At 38.3% G+C, this 21,065-nt stretch overlaps 1 protein-coding gene across 2 annotated transcripts in view; it reads right to left on the reverse strand.

The window, feature by feature from the left end:
• LOC149246749 (uncharacterized) overlaps positions 1-20,323 on the reverse strand; it is a 58,614-nt gene extending 38,291 nt beyond the window's left edge. The window contains exon 1 of one of the 2 annotated variants that reach the window (XM_089458012.1): positions 20,103-20,323. In XM_089458012.1, the coding sequence (XP_089314138.1) occupies positions 20,103-20,151 (49 nt within the window). In that variant the 5' untranslated portion in view covers positions 20,152-20,323. The remainder of the gene's footprint in view (positions 1-20,102) is intronic. The other variant, XM_089458013.1, reaches the window with a different exon arrangement.
• Positions 20,324-21,065: the final 742 nt, after the last annotated feature.

A 21,065-nucleotide genomic window follows, 5' to 3' on the forward strand; every position in this document is an offset into this window, starting at 1 on the left:
TAGTTCAATATGCAATACATCAAAATGCTACCAAAAACAATAAGAACAATGACACAATATGTAGGCTCCAAGCCAAGGCCAAAACCCCTCCTCTTGAGGGGAAAACCTATAAAATCTCTTCTTATCTCTTAAGATCTTTCAATTGATGAATACCATGACCTAGACTCAGACAAGAACCCTCCAAGATCAAGTCTTCCTTGACCTCCTGCTGCAATATCTTCAACCTCCCCAGTAAATACGAAATTCTGCCCCAGCAACTGTTGCCTCTTCACTAGGAGACTTTGATCTCCCTCTTGTTGCTCTTCCCTTGACCTCGCTTGCCTTGATTTGAGTCTTAGGGCTAATAGGAAACCCTAAGAGACCTTTTCTTGCCTTCTTGCTCTTCCTGCTTCCAAAATCTAACTTCTAGACTTCCAGTGTAGAAACCCTAACTTCACATTCCCAGAAGAAAGTGGAGGGACCCAAAAACACTTCGACTTCTTCTTCGTCCTTCTGCTGCCTCCTTCTTCGTATGAGAGATGTGTAAGTGAATGATCCAAATGAAGGACAAGTTCCTCTTATATATATGCTTCCTTCAAGGGTGGACATGTCTCTTCACTTAGGCCAACTTGACAGCTCATGTAGGCTGCCTTGATCTTGGAGGTATTTTGACATTTTTAGGACAATAAATTTTCTTTTACAATTTACAATGTACCCATAGGGTCTTCCATATATGACAATGACTCTTATACCTAAGACAAACCCTAGAAGCACTCAATGGGTGCTTGACCTATAAAATAAAAGAACTTGAGCATGAAACCCATCCTCCAATAATAATAATAATTTCTTTTTCATTTTATATATACAAGAATACATTTCATACTAATGAAGACCAAACCTAGTTACACATTTTTCAACACTCCCTCTTAAATAGGGAGGTATTCATAGAAGGTACATGGTCATTCTCAATCTGAAGAGATCTCATAAGAAGAGTCAGATTGGTAACCCATCTGTCTAGCATCATAATGACTGGCATTGTTATATAGCAAGGCCTTGACTAACAGCTCTATCTCTCCACAAGATCAAAGCACAATGTTGGGAGACCAATGATGTGTAGATAGTAGATACCAACATCATTGTCTCTCCAAGATACATACCCCACCTAGGTGTTCCCAGAGTATGACCTCTCATTGGACTATCCTTATCTTGGGTAGTTAATCCTCAAAGAATATCGGTCCACGACTACTCTTGTCTTGAATGCCCTACCACATTCTCAAAGAGTATCGAATGCCAGATGGTTACCCAACCCTCCATTCTTTCTTCCCAAATGAAGACAAGAATGCTTGTGTCTATCCCTCCCTCTCAATCTGAGAGGACAAATCCACCAAACCCGGCTTGTCCCTTAAGTATACAAGCTTCTTGTTTGGAAGTGACTTTGTCAATATGTCAGCGACTTGCTCATCAATGGAGATATACTATAGTTACACCACACCATTGTGCACTAGCTCTCGTATATAGTGATACTTGTTGTCGATATGCTTTGTCTTCCCATGAAACACTGGGTCCTCAGACAAACTAATACAACTTGTGTTATCACAACGTATCACTGTAGAGTTCATCGATCCTTCAAATAAGTCAAACAACAGCTTAACCAAACTACTTCCTAGCTAACTTCACACGCTGCAATATACTCTGCTTCAGTACTACTCAAGGCAACAGTGTTTTGTTTTCTACTCATCCATGAGACCATAGATGATCCCAAACTAAAACATCCTCATGTAGTGCTTCTTCCATCTTGTTCACTGCATCCCCAGTCAGAATCTGTATAACCAATCTATCGAACATTATTCCTTCTATCATATTTCAGACAATAGTTGATGGTTCCTCGTAGATATCTTAGAATATGTTTTGCTGCTATCTAGTGATCATGCTTCGGCTCCACTTGGAATTGACTAAGTATATTTACTACAAAACATATGCCTGGACGAGTATTCACCAAGTACATTAATGAGCAAATCAATTGTCTATATCTGGAAGGGTCCACAAGGCTTGATTCGGAACTCCTTGGTCTTTTCAAGTTTGTGATCATTGGAGTAGTCATCTCTTTACAGTCCATCAAGTTGAACTTCTTCAAAATCTTGATCATGTACTTTCCTTGACCTAAATAGACTTCATTAGGTTCCTGCCAAACTTCTAGTCCCTGATAGTAATGCATCAGCCCCAGATCCTTCATGTCAAATTATGTTGTCATTTCTTCTTACATTCTTCAATTCGACCTTCTACACCTGTTAAGAGAAGATCATCTACATATAGAAGAATGATTACAGGTTCATTGTTTACAACCTTAATATAGAGGTTTGAGTCAGCAGAACTTTTTGTGAAGCCTAGTCTTTGTAGATATGCATCCATTCTTGCATACCATGCCCTTGGTGCTTGCTTGAGGCCATATAATGCTTTCTTTAATCTGCAAACATATGCCTTCCTATCTTTGATTTCGAATCCCAAGGGTTGTTCTATGTAGACTTCTTCATCTATTGTGCCATTCAGAAACGCAGTCTTGACATCCATTTGGTGGATGTTCCATCCCATCGATGCTGCCAGAGAGACTAATGATCGAATTGTTGTGTATCTTGTTGTTGGAGCAAAAGTTTCTTCATAGTCGATGCCTTCAAGTTGAGAGAACCCTCTTGCCACAAATCTTGCTTTATACTTGTCTATGCTTCCATCGACTGCATGCTTGATCTTATAGATCCACTTGGAAGTAACTACAAATTTGTCTTCAGGCCTTGGTACGATCTCCCATACTCCATTCTTCATTATAGATTGATATTCTTCATTCATGGCATCTTTCCATTCTTGATGTTCTATAGCCTCTTCGAAAGTGGATGGTTCTGCTTCTATTAATTTTGTCATGTATGCAACATACCCAAAGTATCTCTTGGGTCTTTTACTTTCTCTAAATGATCCTTGAGTTGCTCCATGACCTTCTGCATCAAGTAGTGTAGACTTCAACCAATTAGGCCTTTTCCTTGTTTCTTGAGTGACCACAGGTTGAATAGGTTCACTTGGTCCTTCTTCATCATGGTGGGATCCTTCTTCCTTGTCAACTTCTTCCTCAAACATAGGAAGTTCTTCGTCATCAAAATCTATAGAAAGTTGTTTTGATTTCTTAAATGCTATGCTTTCATCAAATATGACATCACAACTAACTTCAATGTGATGTCCATCTTTCACATAAACTCTATAGGCTCTCGATGAGTTACTATACCCAACAAATATACCTTTCACACCGGAAGGATCTAGCTTCTTTCTTTTGTCTTTTGGTACACGAATGTACACACGACATCCAAATATTCGAAGATGATCGACGGATGGCTTCTTCCTAGTGAACACTTCTTCTGGAGTTTTGTTGTCTAGAGATCTGTGAGGACATCGATTTTGTATGTAGACTATTGTCTTAGACTCTTAGTTGCCTCACCCCATAGAAACTTTGGTAGATCTTCATCATGTATCATTGCTTTTACACTTTCTTCAATGGACCTATTCTTTCTTTTTACAACTCCATTTTGTTCGAGATTGTATGGAACTATCAACTCCCTCTTAATCCCATATTCCCTACAGAATGCTATGATCTTAGTATTTTGATCCTTATTTTTGTAAGGTTCTCTACTTCAGCTTTGAATTCTTGAAATTTAGTGAATACTTCATCCTTGGTTTTCATTAAGTAAACCCAGGTCTTTCTTGAGTGATCATCTATGAATGTGACAAAATAAAGATGTCCTCCAAGTGATTTTGGAGTCATAGGGCCACATACATCAGAGTGAATGAGATCCAAGATTTCTTTCAACCATGAAGCACTGCTTCCAAATGGTTTCTTGGTATTTTTGCCTAATGCACATCCTTTGCAGACACCTTCATGATCCTCCTTTAGACTTGGTATTCCATCTACTATAGAATTTAGGGTTGGAAGAATTTTGAAATGTAGATGACCAAACCTTCTATGCCAAAGTTCACATGGACTAATCTCAGTGTGAACTAGGGCATGATTTACAGGAGATATTAATCTGTAGAGTCTTCTTTCTCGAATACCAATTACTTTAGCTTTTTCTGTGCTTGAGTCTTTTGCCCAAACAACTATTTTTCCATCAATAAATGCTACTCTATCTCCTTTATCTTCTAAACGGGAAATAGAAAGTAGATTTTTGTGCAAACCTGGAACAAACAGAATGTTGTTGAGGTGGATGTTGCTTCCATCTTCTAGCTTTATGGATGATGATCCAATGCCTTTCACAAGATAGCTCTTGTTGTCTCCAAGTTCCACAGAGTATGCGGATTTTCCTTTTGATAAGGTCTTTAATTGGTGAGAGTGACCAATCATGTGCCTTGATGCACCGCTATCAATTACCTAGATGTCTTCGTCTTGAAATGTTCCAGAAAGAGCAGAGAAGATTCCTTCATCTTTTTCTACGATTGATTCCTTCTTTGAAGAGAATATAAGACTCCATACCTCTTTGATGCTTTTCTTGAAATGGCTTGCAATCCTTTTGATGACCTTCTTCATTTTAGATGAGATCTTCATGATGCCCTTAGATAACCAAAGCTCTGATACCATGTTGAGAATTCAGTAGTTAATTCTATTTGACTTGATAACTGCTTGTGTTAGCTTTTTACTTATTAGCTTTGATCTTTGTTAGTTCAATATGCAATACATCAAATAGCTACCAAAAACAATAAGAACAATGACACAATATGTAGGCTCCAAGTCAGGGCCAAAACCCCTCCTCTTTAGGGGAAAACCCATAAAATCTCTTCTTATCTCTTAGATCTTTCAATTGACGAATACCATGACCTAGACTCAGACAAGAACCCTCCAAGATCAAGTCTTCCTCAACCTCCTGCTACAATATCTTTGACCTCCCCAATAAATCTGAAATTCTGCCCCAACAACTGATGCTTCTTCACTAGGAGACTCCATCTCCCTCTTGATGCTCTTCCCTTGACCTCGATTGCCTTGATTTGAGTCTTAGGGCTAATAGCAAACCCTAAGAGACCTGCGCTTGCCTTCTTGCTCTTCCTGCTTCCAAAATCGAACTTCTAGACTTCCCAGTGCAGAAACCCTAACTTCGCATTCCCAGAAGAAAGTAGAGGGACCCAAAAACACTTGACTTCTTTTTCGCACTTCCTTCTGCGTCCTTTTGTTGCTTCCTTCTTCATATGAGAGATGAGTGAGTGAATGATCCAAATGAAGGACGAGTTCCTCTTATATATAGGCTTCCTTCAAGGGTGGACATGTCTCTTCACTTAGGCCAACTTGACAACTCATGTAGGCCAACTTGATCTTGGAGGTGTTTTGACATTTTTAAGACAAAATAAATTTTCTTTTACAATTTACAATGTGCCCATAGGGTCTTCCATATATGACAATGATTCTTATACCTAGGACAAACCCTAGAAGCACTCAATAGGTGCTTGACCTATAAAATAAAAGAACTTGAGCATGAAACCCATGCTCCAATAATAATAATTTCTTTTTCATTTTATATATACAAGAATACATTTCATACTAATGAAGACCACACCTAGTTACACATTTTTCAACAGATGAGTGTTATGCAAGCTAGGTTGATTCAAATGGAAAGATCACAAGCTCAAAATATTCAACCTAGAAATAATAATAATAAAAGGGTATTAACAATGCATGGCAAAAGAATTATTCTCGAAATGAGTAAAGAACGCCAAATTCGCTAGAATCTACAAATGTGGTTGATCAGCCTGTGCCATTCTGCCGTCCTTGTGAAAGCTTCGATGAATAAAGCTCTTGTGGTTTTGCCAGAAGAATCTTAGATGAAAGTCAAGTGGGAATCAATGTGATCAATTAGCATTCCCCCTTATGCCTTGGGGATGATGACATGGATATGATTCCTTCATCCTTCACCATCAACAATTTCAGTGATGAAAAGGATCCAATTACAGAATTATATGGAGAAAATCCATCTCAGGAGCAAATCCTAGAAACTGTTGGAAGTAAAGATTATACTTATCTCAAGAAAGATAAAGGGTAGAAAAAGGAACATATTGCTTCAAAAACATATCAATCCAGTTTAAAAATTGACTGGGTCAGATGAGTAAGTAATGCAAAGATCTTTGTCCCTGTCCTTTAGCTTTTGAAGAGTCCATCCCAAAGAGTCGCATTTCTGAAAGCTATAAGTATATCTCAATAGGATAAGGTTGATGCACACCATAAGGATGAGGAAATCAAGTTAAAGAAGACTTGCAGGTCTTCTTGGCAGCATTCCCATATAATAATCACCATGGATATTGCCATTATAGATGTACCTAATGTATGGGGAATGCTCTTATCTAGGAAGTTTGTAGTTGATCTCGGAGGGTGCATTCAATTAGATTTACCCTATGCCACTATTCCTGTAGCTGAGGGTGGTATGGTCAGACTTTACAGAGAAATTGAAAGAAGACATCATGTTGAGGATCTAAGGAGGCCCAACAACACAGAGGTTGAAGGACATCCTACAGAATATAATGCAATATTGACCGATTTCTTTGAGCCTATGGAAGAACAAGCCCGAGACTATACATCATCCCATCTCATGAAAAGGAAAAGGAAGAGGAAGAGATTTGATTGGTCTATACAATGCAACATCGAGGTCTTTCATCATCCTAAGAGGACCAAGATTCAACAAGGTACATCAAAAAAGCGGCCAATGGATCCGCTTCTGAGCAAACGACTTCTCCGGATTAGACCTCAGGGATGACATCTGATACATGTTACCACCACCTGTGGGTGACACCCATAGGAGAATTTTTGCTCCTAGATGGTCCTCAGCTGACAACTAGCAGCCACCAAATAGCTCGATGTGCCACCATCTTCGCCATTTGAGCCAATCATTATGGACCCTTGCCCATTTGTTATGATTGTATGTTTGAAGGTGCGCCTTCCAACCCCGAAGGTATGGCTTTTCATTATGCAGTTGGGTATCTTTGCTTACTTATCATGGACACTTCTAGGCATGGATTAATGGGGGGATTCGGCGAAAAGAGTAGGCTTGGTTTGTACTCTTGTCCCCTTGTCCAACTTGGTGGTTAACCTTGTATCCTAGTCTTGTGTGATCTCCTTTATTGGCTACTAGCTTTAGGAGTGGTACTACATAGGAAAGCTTGATTTTGGTTGCGTTGTCCCGCTTCTCAACACCACATACATCACTCCCCTCTACTCATTATAACCCCTTTTCACATATTTCCCATCCGAGTCCACATTTGTCCATTGGGTCCACAAGGAGTTAGCCTCCCCCTCCCCTTGTCCACACCTTGGGTCAGGCCTGGAACGATTCCCGGAGGTTGATGCAACTAAAAAGAAAGTAAAAAGCATTAATTTGGCCACTATCAATACTGAACAGGAAATGTACCATAAAATGCAAAAGGCGGTCGAGACATACAAATTTAGCACATGGTCAAAAGCCAACATGAGCTCTACCCCCTATCATTATGGTCGTCACCCTGGTTCCTCGGGCCCCTATATTGGCCCCCTGCATCATTAAGGAGCCCATGATTGTCCCAACCCCCGGTGGGCGATGAACTACCCAACCCTAAGGGGGTAATAACTGCGATACCTTACACGTCATGCCCTCATCCCCTAAAGCCCCGAGCAGTTTTAAAAGAAAAACCAATAAAAGGCAAAAGGCATATGAAGAAGGGTGGAAAAACAAAGACCGAGGTAACTCATGTACCACGATTACTCCCTCCTACATTCATACACCCAAGTGTGGGCAACCCTTATCTTACCTACCCTTGTACTATGGCATGTGGCTTAGAGCCTTCCCCTAATTCCCCACTTTGTTCCATCATCATATCACATGACACCTGCCACTTTATGGATGTACCATGGACCTGTCGCTCCCTTAATAGTTGAAACCACCTAATTACGTCCTTGATTAACCTCCTTCTTGAACTTGGAGACACTTGCATACTCTAAAGCCCATTATGGAAGGGCATGCCACTATGAAGTGTCCACTTGGTTCCATGGTTTGTAAGCTCATTTACTCAATTACACTGATGATTTGTTGTACTGGAAGGTGAGGAGACACATTGGATCTTATACAGGATTGCAGGTGGGTCTTCATCTTGGGGTTTGGTCTCCCTATACAGGGTCCAAGCCCTCTAGAGGGTCATATTGGCATTTGTAGGGTGTGCATTGAGATCCATGGTCCTCCACTATAGCAGATAGCCATGCCATGGTATCCTTCAGTACCATCCATTACTTGCTTGTGTTCCACCTATTTGATGATGATGATGCACCTGGACCACCTTGCCCAACCCACTACACACTTGGCAGTTGATCCAGGGCCCAGAAGGGATTGTGTCTCACCATGTGAGACAAAGGGAGGGCTTGCATCATTGTTCCAGCCCTTACAGATGGGATACAAGCTTGATCGATCTACTTGGAGACCCATGAGGATGTTCTTATGGCCCCACAACCACTTGGGAGCACCACAGCCCATTTGCTTGGAGATCAAATGACCACCCCCTTTGTCACTATATTTGGAATTGGAGCCCTTCCACTCACTTTGGCACATATTGGACCCATTAGGCCTTCCAATGGCCCTCCTAGCTATTTATATATCATTTTGGCCCTCTTGAGAGGCTTATTATATTATGGAGTTATCTTGGTGGGCTTGTCACCAAGTGATGTTATTTTTCACATTATTTTATTTGTAGGGGCATCATTAGGCCTAATTACACAAGTCAAACCCTTAGAGGATCATATATATTGATGAGAGGATCATTCCATTCCTCATCATCACTTGGATTTGTATCTCTCTCTCTTGAGAATTTCGCTATACCTATTAGAGGACAAATTGGAGAATCATTGATGCATTTTGATGTTTGGATATCTTTTCTTGGTCTTGGAGCTTCGATTTTGTCTCTATTTGATGGTTGGATATACTCGCTATACTTGTAAGTGCTATTTCATGCTTATCTTTATCTCTTGTATACATGATTAATGTATGGAATTTTCGCTCATGAAATCTGAAATTCTGCCCTAATTTAATGCAAATTTGTCGAATTTAGATCTTGTGAGGATATTGCATATGTTAAATGTTTAGGTATAGTTAATGAATGTACCTAGGGGTACATTACCTCCATAATTACCTTGAGAAGTCATCAAATTCCTACAATAAGAAGTACAAATTCTTGTGGTAACCTAGTCGCTGCCTCTAGGGCCATGCAAAGTTGCCATAGGACTCCTTGATTGGGTAAAAACACTCCAAAAATTGAAAGCATGTGGACTCCATTCTCCCAATAGGCTAGGCACTGATCTTATCCTTGGTGATCACCTTAACGAATATCTCTTTCACCTCTTTTTCTCCTTTCTACGCCTAACCCTAGAGGTCTCCTAGGGACTCAAGTGAAATCCACTATAGGCATCCATTCCAAGAGCGAGTTGGGCTACAACTGTGTTGTTGTTTTCTCTAGGCCCTCACAAATTTTGAAGGATTTTCCGTGGCTGGATTTTGAAATATCTCAAGCCCTAGTTCCAATTTCGTTCTTGTCCCTTGGTTTCCTTGGTTAGTGGCTTCATCAAGGGTCATTGCATCACAAATCAAGCAAAATCCAATTTCATTGATCTCCTTCTCCTCTCTTGTTTCATCTAGATCTTTTGTTTAAAGTTTCACCTGAAACCCTAGACCTTCCTTGGGTCCACTTGGGCTTCTTTGTGGTCCTACACCTTCATCATTCATTATTTCACAAAGGCCACTTAAAAACCCTCTTCTCTTAGGAATATTAGGTCTAGGGCATTTCCTATCAAGCAATATCTATAATCCCTAGGTCTAGGCCTCCTTTGAGCCTTTCTTGGAGAGCCCCACACCTTGCTTCTAAAGTAAGCAGGCCTGTAATTTGAGTCTCTCTTGTGAATGTGCTCTTGAAATCACTATCTATCCCATCATTGACTTACCATTCATAGTGATTTCCCTCATACTGGGACTCCTCCCATCGATGAAAGTCCTTAAAGAGCAAGGGACATAAACTGAGGTGACAGTGAGTCCTTGTCCCATTGTTGCTACTTGGTCTAGTAGTTGCCTCTTTGGAACCCCTCCTAGGACCCCTACTAGATTGAGTAGTAGCAATGCCATAGGGCATCTTTTGTATAGTATCTCTAACCCTACTCTCTTAGATAGATTCTTATTTCTGTCATTAGATAGTTTTCATTTCAGCATTTATGTTTTATGGCTTTAAGTTTCATTGTTAGAATAGAATTTTCTATTCTAGTTGTTCACATATATATTTAATGTTTATGATGATGTTGAGTGTATTAGAATGGATATCTACCAAATGCTTCTTTGTTTTCTTGGATACAGGATTTTGGATTCTCACATTCCTTTGTTGAAGCAACGTGTCCCCAAATAGAACCAGATGTTGACCATGTACATGTCAACAGTCCAGGAAGCAGAGTATACACCAGTGGACCAAAAATTGTGTCAATATCATGATTGTAAATCCAAATTCTGCTTTTGTAATGTAAACATGATTCTTAAGCCATGTAACAAAACCTAGATAAGCCTATGATTCTTCTCAAAGGGTTTCACTCTAGGGAGTTTTTTAACCTCACAAAATATTTGTGTTTGTAAACACAGATAATTGGCAGAGTTTTTCTCCCAGATATATCCCAAAGCTAGGGTGGAGCTCATTGACGAGGTCTTAGGTGAGTCCTAGTGTTAATGAGTCTATGTCTTTTTCTCATACTAGATCATGTGTCTTGTTGCAAAATTTGATTGAGTCTTAAGAGTCTAAGTCTATGTGTATTTCCCCTTCTAGGGGTTGAAATCGTAATATCTTGATGTGAAAGTGTTATCTAGGAATATTTTTTGGTGAATGGTTCCTCATAATTAGAACACTGTTACCAAAATATTTTTAGATACACTTAGAGGGTGGAAAATTATTTAATCCCCACTTGAGTCCTTTTTTTAATTTCTGGTAAAAAATAAAAAATAAATAAGCATAAATTATCCAAAAAAGAAATGAAGGAAAAATTAATTACCCTCCAAGTGGAGAATTCATCAAAAAAATATTGGAGGCTATTTTCAAAGGAAATAATTCAAGTCAAAATTTAAATGCCTCATTTCCAAGGTAGAAGGACCCAATCCAGAAATTCGTTGGACCCAGAAGAATATTTTCTCCAGCAAATCGAATTTTTGGGCCAAGCAAATGATTATTTTGCACAAGTAACAAAAATTCTATTTTTTGGATGTCCTCCATGGTCCAGAAGTCAAAGTTTGACCCCTCCAACATAGTGAACAAGGAAGGTCGAAATTTTTCTTCCAGGATCAAGCCATGGATCAATGCAACTAGCCATTATTTCCACTTGGAGGAGTTATTCCTTCTCATTTTTTCTATATAAGGAAGGTCTAAAGCTCCTCATTGTAACTGGATCTCACTAGATCAATTTTTTTTGTACTCGACTAAGCTCTGCCAAAATTTCTGCATTAATAAAAAGTCTTTGGCGTTTCAATTCAAGGTGTATTCTCCCTTGATGAATCATGGTATGTGTTGAATTTATTTTAATGCCCTAATTATTTTAACTATAAATTATTGTTCCATAACCAGTGATTGGATAATATATTAGCAAAGGTATCTTGCTTTAGGTATTGGGTTAGAGTAAGCACATTGAACCTAGCAGATCTAGCAGGGATCTCTAGATCTCTAGACTTTGTGTGTGAATCGAGCCCCTCTGGAACTAATATTCTATCTTATGTGTAGAGATCTTCAGATATTACCTTGGGTATGACCCAAGTACATGGACTTCAAGGTGATTGCATTTTGTTTGGACTTAGAGCTTATCTAACGATCCCTTGTGCGGAGTTTGGGTTTGTACAATTAATTACAAATTATTTCTATCAATTATTCTCAAAATCTAATTGGGCTATAAAGATTTATTTGCTAAGTAGAGCATAATTTCATTTCTGAATAGTGTAAATAATTTGTAAATTATTTTGTAATTATTTTAACCCGTGTATATTATTTTCTCATTTGTAAATAATAGTTTGGGGTTTTGCTTTCAGAATTTTCTAGATCTCATGGCTTGGCTATATTTATTTGACTTGCAGGTACCAATGGATTAAGAAAATCAAGGGTGACGATCCTAACCCTTACCTAGCCTAAATGACTAGGGTTTGAGGGGGCATTCGGCTTTAGAAGGAGTTGTCCAACCTGAAGGAAGAAGTCGGTCAGCCAAGGAGGGTTGATTTGGGGTCTAGAAGCCCTAAGCTACAAGACCCAAGTGCCATTTTTGCAACGCCTAGCATCCAAGAGGAAGTCGCTAACCCTAGAGGGCTTGTTTGCTGCTACAATTAGGGTTTTCATCAGTAATTATCTTCTAGAGTGATTTTGTAGGGGGTTTCTTGGTGCTGGAGATCGTTTTTGGGCTTGAAATTGACATTTCTTGCTTGAAAGAGGTGGTCACAAAGGTTTGAAGGCCCTTGAGGCCTAATTGCAGAGTTTTGAGGCCGTGGCCGCAACCCAAAAAGGGCCATTTTACCCTAGCCACAAGCCTAAATAGGCCTTCTTGACTTAGTCGCAGCCCAAGAAGGGCTTAAATTCATCTTTGCAAGTGATAACAAGGGCCAACAATTTGTTTTGCAGGGGTTTGTAAGGGTTTCTCATTGTATTTCTTGTGATTTTGTGCACTAATCTTAGTTTTGCAAGCTTACTATCCATTGAAGAAGGGTTTCAAGGGCTTAAAGTCATTTGTTTCATAATCCAAGCCCCTGGAGGCCTAGCCACTTGCACAAGGAGGGCTAAAATCCCTAGTCATGAGTCCTAAAGCCTCTTTCCCACTAAGCTGCAAGCCTCATTGGGCTTCCTAGGCCTAGCTGCAACCTTTGGAGGGCTAGATCCATCATACATAGTTGGTTTGAGGATGATCCATTGGTGTTGCAGGTTCTTTTTGAAGGGTTACAAGGCCAAGACATCAAAACGCTAAGCCCTAGTCTTGTTAACTAGTCTTGTACAAGTCTGATCCATTAATTGCACATGTTTTTTCTAACATTTTAGTGGTTGCAGTGGTCCAAAAGCTCTGCTCCTTGTGTTTCAAGCGAACTCTTTGTGAGTGCAAGCATTGGAGGAGTGACTTCTCTCTTGGGTGTCCCTAAACTTGGCATAGGCCTCTAAGGGTTTGCATCTTTTATCCCTCTTTTCACTGTTAAAATTTATATCATATCAGAGGTATTAGTAACAGTGGCATAAGTGACATAAATGTTGGCTCATAATCATTCATAAGAGTGCCTAAAATTTAATTCTAATAAGCCTCATAGCCCTAAAAGTCACTCCATATTTGTTTAAAGCTTTACCATTGGAATTGTCATTGTATTTTGGGACTGATATTGTGCAATTTGTGGGTTGATCTATAACAGTGGTAAAGGAGCTCTTGAATATCCTAAGTTGCATTTGTGTCTTAACAATAGCCTTCCATTGCATTTCATACATTTCTTCTTACATCATTGCAAAGCATTTCATTGACATTAGAGTTGCACTTGCATAGTATATCATACTAACCCTTGCATTTGCATCCTTGCATTGTCATTATACCTCTTTGCATTATTGGCATCTCATTTTTGGTAATTGCATTAGTTATATTAAAAGAATCATTGTTAGCAATCTCATATTTCCTTGTGCTTGCTATTAAGAGAAATTGCATCTTTCTCGTATCTAATTGGTTCATAACATAAGATATCATCTCTAATTGTTAAGTAACACAAGAATATATTGCTCTCATTATTGTGCTCTAAAGATTATCTTACAGGAAGAATCAAATAAGCATGTTGATTTGGGGTAGAATCATATGTGCTCTAAGCCTCAAATTTTGCAGGGAAGCATGGGCATTGCACAGGCCAGTCCAGAGGCCAGAGAAATTGACACTGGGCAAGCCAGAGAGACGCAGAGGGTCAAGGAACCTCTCTCTCGGGTCAGACATTGGTTCAGGAATGTCTGTAAATATTTCTCAAATCTCTACTACTAGGTGAAATTTTGTACATGTTGATTTTCGTTGAAGAATAATAAAACCCTCATCTATCGCACCGGTTTTCCCGCATTGGGTTTTTCCGGGGACAATTATCCAAAAATAACTGTGTTATGGTGTTTGTATATGTGCCAGCCTTTTTCTTACATTTTTATTTCTGCAATGTTTTAATTGTGAAGGCTGCAATAGAATATGTTTCGATATTTACTATAAGAATACAGTAGATAACTTATCTCGGAAGTAATAAGTAGAAGAAGTCATATTAATCACTGCAATAGGATTTCCATTTTAGAAATTTTCACTATCAATTGGAATTGTTTATCTTGCGTCTTTGAGATAGTCTTTCAATTGTTCTCTAAGTGCTTCGTTGAATTGCTCTTGTCATCTTATGTTGAATAAGCATCTTGGATTTCAAGTAATCTAATCTTGTTGAAGTACTTAGCACATTTATATAATCTCATTGAAGCAATCACTCATATTTTGCATCTTCATTCTAGGTTTGAAGTGCATCTCTAATATTCACCTCCAAGCATTAGTTTGGTTGTAAGAAGATAGGACCACCTTTTTCACACAATTTGCGAAGTCTAGAACCTCATTCACAGTTAACATAGGTGACCTTGCAGTTCTCATGTGGGAAATCCCTTGTAGGAACGGAGACATGTGGGAAATCCCTTGCAGGAACGGAGACATCTAGGTGATTAGAACCCCACGGTAGGTATCGTTAATGAGGCCATAGCCTCCTTCCTTTAGGCTTCTCTCTACAACTTGCTTTCAAGACTAGCTTCAAAAGAATTGAGGACAAGGATTCACCTAAAGTAGGCATATAATTAAAATCTACCAAGAGGTTGCATCTCACATAGATTTAGGCCCTACATTTCATTTAGGATAAAGTTTGCATCCCGCAACAACTGTTCATCCGGTAACTTGGAATTCAATTCATATTTTTGGAAGTAATTAATTTTTAAAGGCGTTGGTCTCTAACTTATAATCTTAAGGAATCTAATCAAAGCGTGCTTAATAATTGTACTTGACTCTTAATTTCAACCAAGTTGCTAGGCCATTCAATTGTGTCTCCTTGACTTGTTGGTTCCCAACAAGTTGTTCATCATCTCGTCTATAGAGACTACCCCCTTAGCCTGCATTTAGGAGACAGCTTAAATGGAGAGGGCAGGGATCAGAGTGACAACCCCCACCCTGAGCGTTGTTGCATTTTTGTGTGCAACTTGAGCGACAACAGGACTATTGAAGAGAGTTTTAACTATAGGAGTCTTTTGAGCTTTCTTCCTTTTGGCACGAATAATAGTTTCTTACTAGGCTTTAAACTAGGAGTTGTTGAGCTAGAACAAGATTATGGAATCGTTGTATGTGGAATTTAATCAAGGTTTTGGGATAAGCTCATCAAGAAGGATTGAAGCATAGACTTCGGACCACAAGGACAAGAACTCAACTCCTTTGTCGCAACGGCACCAAAAATGATACTACAAAATCTAGCACCTTAGTGCAAAGCCTCAATAAGCACTCTAGATTAAGAGCAACAATGGGATCAATAACCATTGTCACCTTGGCAATTGTTCCTCTACTATTCTATGGTTAGATATCTCCACAAGGGAGGCTCCCTTAGTAGATATTAGGTATTAGATAACCCAAGTGCTCCCTGGCTAAATACCCCCTATGAGTTTTACTATAAACTAATCCCAAGGCTAAATGTACAATAATTAGGGTTTTGGGTGAGACAAGATGTAATACCAAGACAACGATTTCTGAGGAACCTGTGGTTAAATCTAAAGGGTTTAATTAGACTTGGAAAGGCTTAAATAGGCTACCAAACACATGTTATCTATAAATTACAAATTGTTGTTATAAACTAGGGCTTTAATCAACTCAATTACAGGATCTAAATATTTATAACAGCAATACAAAAATACCCAATAATTTTAATAGGCAAGTGAAAAATAAGGACTATTTAATGAGTAAGTTTGGAAGTAGAATACAGCAATTTTCAATAGCTGAAAACACGTAGAACAACAAGAAAAACCCTAGACATCATGCCCAATTATTGGTTGAAAAATGCATTAAAAAAAATAATTCCACTTTTCCAGTTTAATGCATGTAAAGTCTAACCCTAGGACTATAATGTCTAAGGTAAATAAAGTTAACAAATGCAAATTTTTCCCTAACCATACCCTAATTTATCCTAGAAACAATAAGAAAAAAAAATAGGTTTAATTTTTATAGGATTGACACAAGAGTGGACTAGTGCCTTTTTCAATCAAGGGTTAATGGATTCTAAGGCAAAATCTAAGAGGAATGATGGAAACAACTCAAGGAAGATAAAGAAAGCTACAAATATGTTTCTTAACTCCTCAAACCCTAGCATCTTTCAATCAACTTGGAGACAATATGGAAGAAAGCTATGCCTAGGTTCCTCAATAGAAACTTGATGATAATCTTGTCAAGGAGATGTTAGAGCCAAAAAAGATTCAACAATTATTTGGTAAAAAATTCATTAAGACCCAATTCTACAACAAACACTAGATGGAAGATACTTGTAGAGAGATACATGGCAGAGCTTTAGGTGTGCATTTTGGAGCAGATAAGACCAAGGCATTGGTGGATGAAAGGAACTTTTGGCCTAGTATCAATAAAGATGGCAAGAAATTTGTTGAGTGTTGTAGAATTTGTCAATTGGTCAAGGCGAGAAGCCAAAACACTAGGTTATATACTCCTTTACCTGTACCTAAAATCCATGTGAAGACATAAGCAAGGATTTATTTTGGGACTTCCTAAGACACAGAGAGCTCATGATTCAGTTCTAATGGTGGTGGGTAGATATTCTATGATGGCACATTTCATACCATGTAAGAAGACCAATGATGCTACACACATACCTATACTATTTTTCCAAAAAATTGTAAGGTTGCATGGGCTGCCTAAGAGTATCATTTCAGACAAAGATACTCAATTCCTAGGAAAAATTTTGAGGATTATTTGGAAGAAGATGGGTCCCAGGTTGCAGTACAGTTTGGTGTATCATCCACAAACAAATGTTCAGACAAAGGTAGTTAACCAAATTCTAGTAAACTTGTTGAGAAGTCTGATTGGAGACAAACCAAGCCAATGGGATTTGGCTATAGCTCAAAATGAATTTGCTTTCAAAAATGCAGTAAATAGATCCACAAGTAAAAGTCCATTTCAAGTAGTGTATGGAAGGTCTCCAAAGGGTGTTGTAGACCTGGTTAAGTTGCCAGAAGTGGAGGACAGGAGCGCGGATGCATATAATTTTGCAGAAGGCATGCATGAAATTCATGGACAAGTCAAAAAGAAATTACAACAGAGTAATGCTAGCTATAAACAGAAAGAAAATTTGGATAGAGAGTTGAAGGTTTTCAAAGAGGGTGATCCTATCATGGCACATTTGAGGAAGGATAGATTTCCTAGAGGAATGTACAACAAGCTCAAGTACAAGAAAATCAGTCAATGTAAGATATTGAGAAAATATTTGATAATGCCTACAAGCTGGGTTTTCCAAAGACCTTTGACATTTCTCCAATATTTAATGTTTCTAACTTATATGAATTTCATGAAGAAGAAGAGGACGGTGAAGCAGGCATCATGCAAGAACGGGAAGTACCATTGCCAGTCAGGCCTCCTAAAGAAGAAAAAATAAAAATAAAAAATAGGCAAAAGAATCGAGGTCAAGACCAATTTGAATATTTAATCAAAACGAAGAACAAAAATTTAGAGGATGCATCATGGATTGCAAAGGAGGAATTGGGTTGCTTTTAGGCCTACATTACTTGAAGGGTCCACGGTGTTGATTTTCTACAATAAACACAATAGAAACTAATCTTCTGATCTGATAATTACTACCTAATAATCTTCATACAGTTTATATTATGCCATTGATATTATTGAGCAATTATACACAGAAGATTTCAGCAGTAATGTAATGAAAACAGTAAGAATGTAAAGAGACGGCCATGTGCAATAGAGACAACAAATTTTCCCTGGGAAACCCAAACATGGGAGAAAATCCAGCAGCTCTTCTTCTAGGAGAAATTCTTCTTCATCAAGATCTACAATAAAATGTCTAGAAATCTGTGCCAAAAACCAAGTCCAAACTTCAGTCACTTCAGCCTTTTTCTGCTCCCACGAACATCTTCTATAGAAGAGAGATGATGATGAGTAAGTGATCAAATGAAACGTCACATCATGTGTATATACAAGTCAAATGGGTGCATTTACCTCAAGGGACACACCCTTCCATGGTGGGGCTGACTTGTCCCTTTTGAGCCTACATGAAATCCAAAAATATATTTTTTTTATTTTAATTTCCATAATTTTTCTAGGCCAACTTAGAAGGCCTCTTGGCATGCGAGAATACCTCACGATGCTACACAAAAATCAACACATGGAGCTATCCACATGAGTTGAATGTTCATGTTTTTCTTCCCAAGGTATTTGATGTAAGAGCATCCTTGGGCTCAAGCAATCGGCATCAAGAATTTAATTTTAATCTACAGTTCATATTGTTTAAATTACTTAGATTAGTGAAAGAAACAAAAAGGCCATTATTACTACAGTACATATGCTAAAAAAACTCTGAAAGACAAAATACCTAAAATAAGAAGTGCACAAGCTACTTTAGGTAATCGTAGAGACAAGTATGAAGAAGGTAGAGAGTTACAGAGTATTGAGCTACCAAATGAACCAAAGAGTCTAAGAGAAAATTATAAAACCATTGAATTATCAAAGGAGAGCAATCCCAGCAATTCCAGCAGATTGCCACGGCGAAGAGAAGATGCAGCTCCAGATCCACAACAGAGAAGAGAAGAACGAATCTCAACTTGTACATAGAGAAGTTTGAAATTGTCTGCCCTTTTTATCTTATTACTGTAAATATTGTGAATTATGGAGAGATTAAGACCTCCACATTATAATCCACAGTTTGAATTGAGATGCTATTCAATAAAGAGCTCTGGATTCAGTCCATTCCCTTCTATTTTCTTGTTAGTTACAGTGTTAATTATGTCATACTACTTAGTTCTGTATCATTGCATATTTTGATTGCTTAAGTAAGCTACCTATGAAATGAAATGAAATTATATTTTAAGGTCTATCAGACTCAAAATAGTCTATAAGACCATTAGTTCCTTGTTTTTAGCTTTTTGCAATGTAGTTGCTACACTAATGGTACCAGTCCAGTTATGTACCATGTTAGAGAATTGCAGAACTTGATTGTGCATCACCCATGGACCATCACAGTCGTCTGGTCTCAAGTGCAGTTTTTACTGTAGTGCAGTTTTTACTGTAGCCTGCCCGTCAGGATTTGCACTTGGATTATCTTCAGAACAAGCACTCCAACTTGCCATTAAACCACTGACGAATAGCACTCCAACTTACCATTGAACCAGAGCCTGATACACTCAAATGGCAGGCCTTAAGGAGAACATGGAGGAGAGCTTAGATCCATAAATGTGTGCCTGGGTCATGACCTCCTGGTGTCATTTCTTCAATCCTTACCTCCAGGTCCCCACTAGCTACCTCTCGATAACAGAACAGCCATGAGAATGGACTTTGGTCAAGGTATCAAGTGGAGTCCGTGAACTTTGAACCTTGACATATACCCCCATCAATTTTAAAGAACAGGGGCATGAATAGTTATGACGAATACTATACATGTGAAAGTGAAAACTCAATAAGAACCCCATAACAGTCAAGCGAGTGAATTGATGAGATTCAGCCGATGATCTCTTATAGTAAACGGTTCTATAGTCTTATTGAAATTAACTTGAAGATTACTTTGTTCGCAGTTACAGCCTTGTTTTCGTTTGGGTTCTTAAATTTAATGTTAAAAGATGCAGGTATCAATTTTCAGTGAAAGTAGATTGAAAATATACATATTTTCAGCTGCAACAAAATTTCTATTGGCATCGTTACATTCCATCACAGACGTTTTCTATTGGCATCGTTCTATTCCATCAGAAAAGCTAGAAAAGGAGAAGGTCATCACAAAAGCTAGAAAAGGAGAAGCCAGGGACGCTGCAGAACTAACCAAGATATCAGATACATGAAATGTGGGGATTGAATATACCTGTTGGGCTGTTAGTATGGATAAGAGGCGGCGACGACGCGCACCGCATATTCGCTGCTTTTATCTTTACCAGTATACTGAATCCTCAGCGCGTACTTCTGTTGTAGGAAAAAGTGGTGTCCCATCCAACATGCGAGCTAGCCTCGATCTAAGCACAATCTAGAACTAAGGGATCACCTCATTATTTGAAAAGTTATATATGAGTGATCCTTACAATGATTAGTTATGCTAGTTTGTTAGGCCTTCCCCTCCTTCATTTAATAGCAATAATAATAACCAAATATCCATATTCTATGATGTTTTAGAATAACCTTTATTACGGATCTTATCCAAATTATGTTAAGAATGAAATGTAGATAGTATTTAAAGGTGAAATAACATAGAGCTATTGCAAAGAGCATGGTGATATGGTGACACCTAAACTCTATAAAGGGATGAAAAGTGAAAATACGAAGATATGCCAAGTAATTCAAATTGGCTGAAATTATGGTAAATTATCTATGAAAAGAGATGTATTGGTTACACTTACTTATATCAAAAATGTAAAACAAGAGGTTGAAATTGCCTTTTAACATAAATTTTAAAACTCTAAGAAACAAGAACCTTAGATCCAAAACTCTAACTTTAAAAGATGAGGTAGCAAAAGGAATGTGAATCTGAGGACTCTAGGTGATAAGTCAACCACTCAGGGCTACAACTTCACATATGACCTTTGAAGTGTTTCTTGGATCATTACAAATATTATTTTGAGCTTTATATGTTTGGTCAACTTAGCAATTGTATATTGTTAAAAATGCTTGGGAAGTGCTCAAAATTGCATCACGAGCTTAGGAGTTGTGAAACCGTTGTAGAACTAGCAATGTGTACTAGCATTGTTTTTTAGTCAATTGTAGATGTGGGTGGCCTTGTTGGTTGTGGAGACCAATTATCTTCATGATTCATAAGTTTTGTTTTTAGCTGCAT

Source organism: Pinus tabuliformis, chromosome 7 (genome assembly GCF_031772625.1).
Source record: "Pinus tabuliformis cultivar Carrire ecotype Pingquan chromosome 7, CPIR1, whole genome shotgun sequence".
Classification (NCBI taxonomy): Eukaryota; Viridiplantae; Streptophyta; class Pinopsida; order Pinales; family Pinaceae; genus Pinus; species Pinus tabuliformis.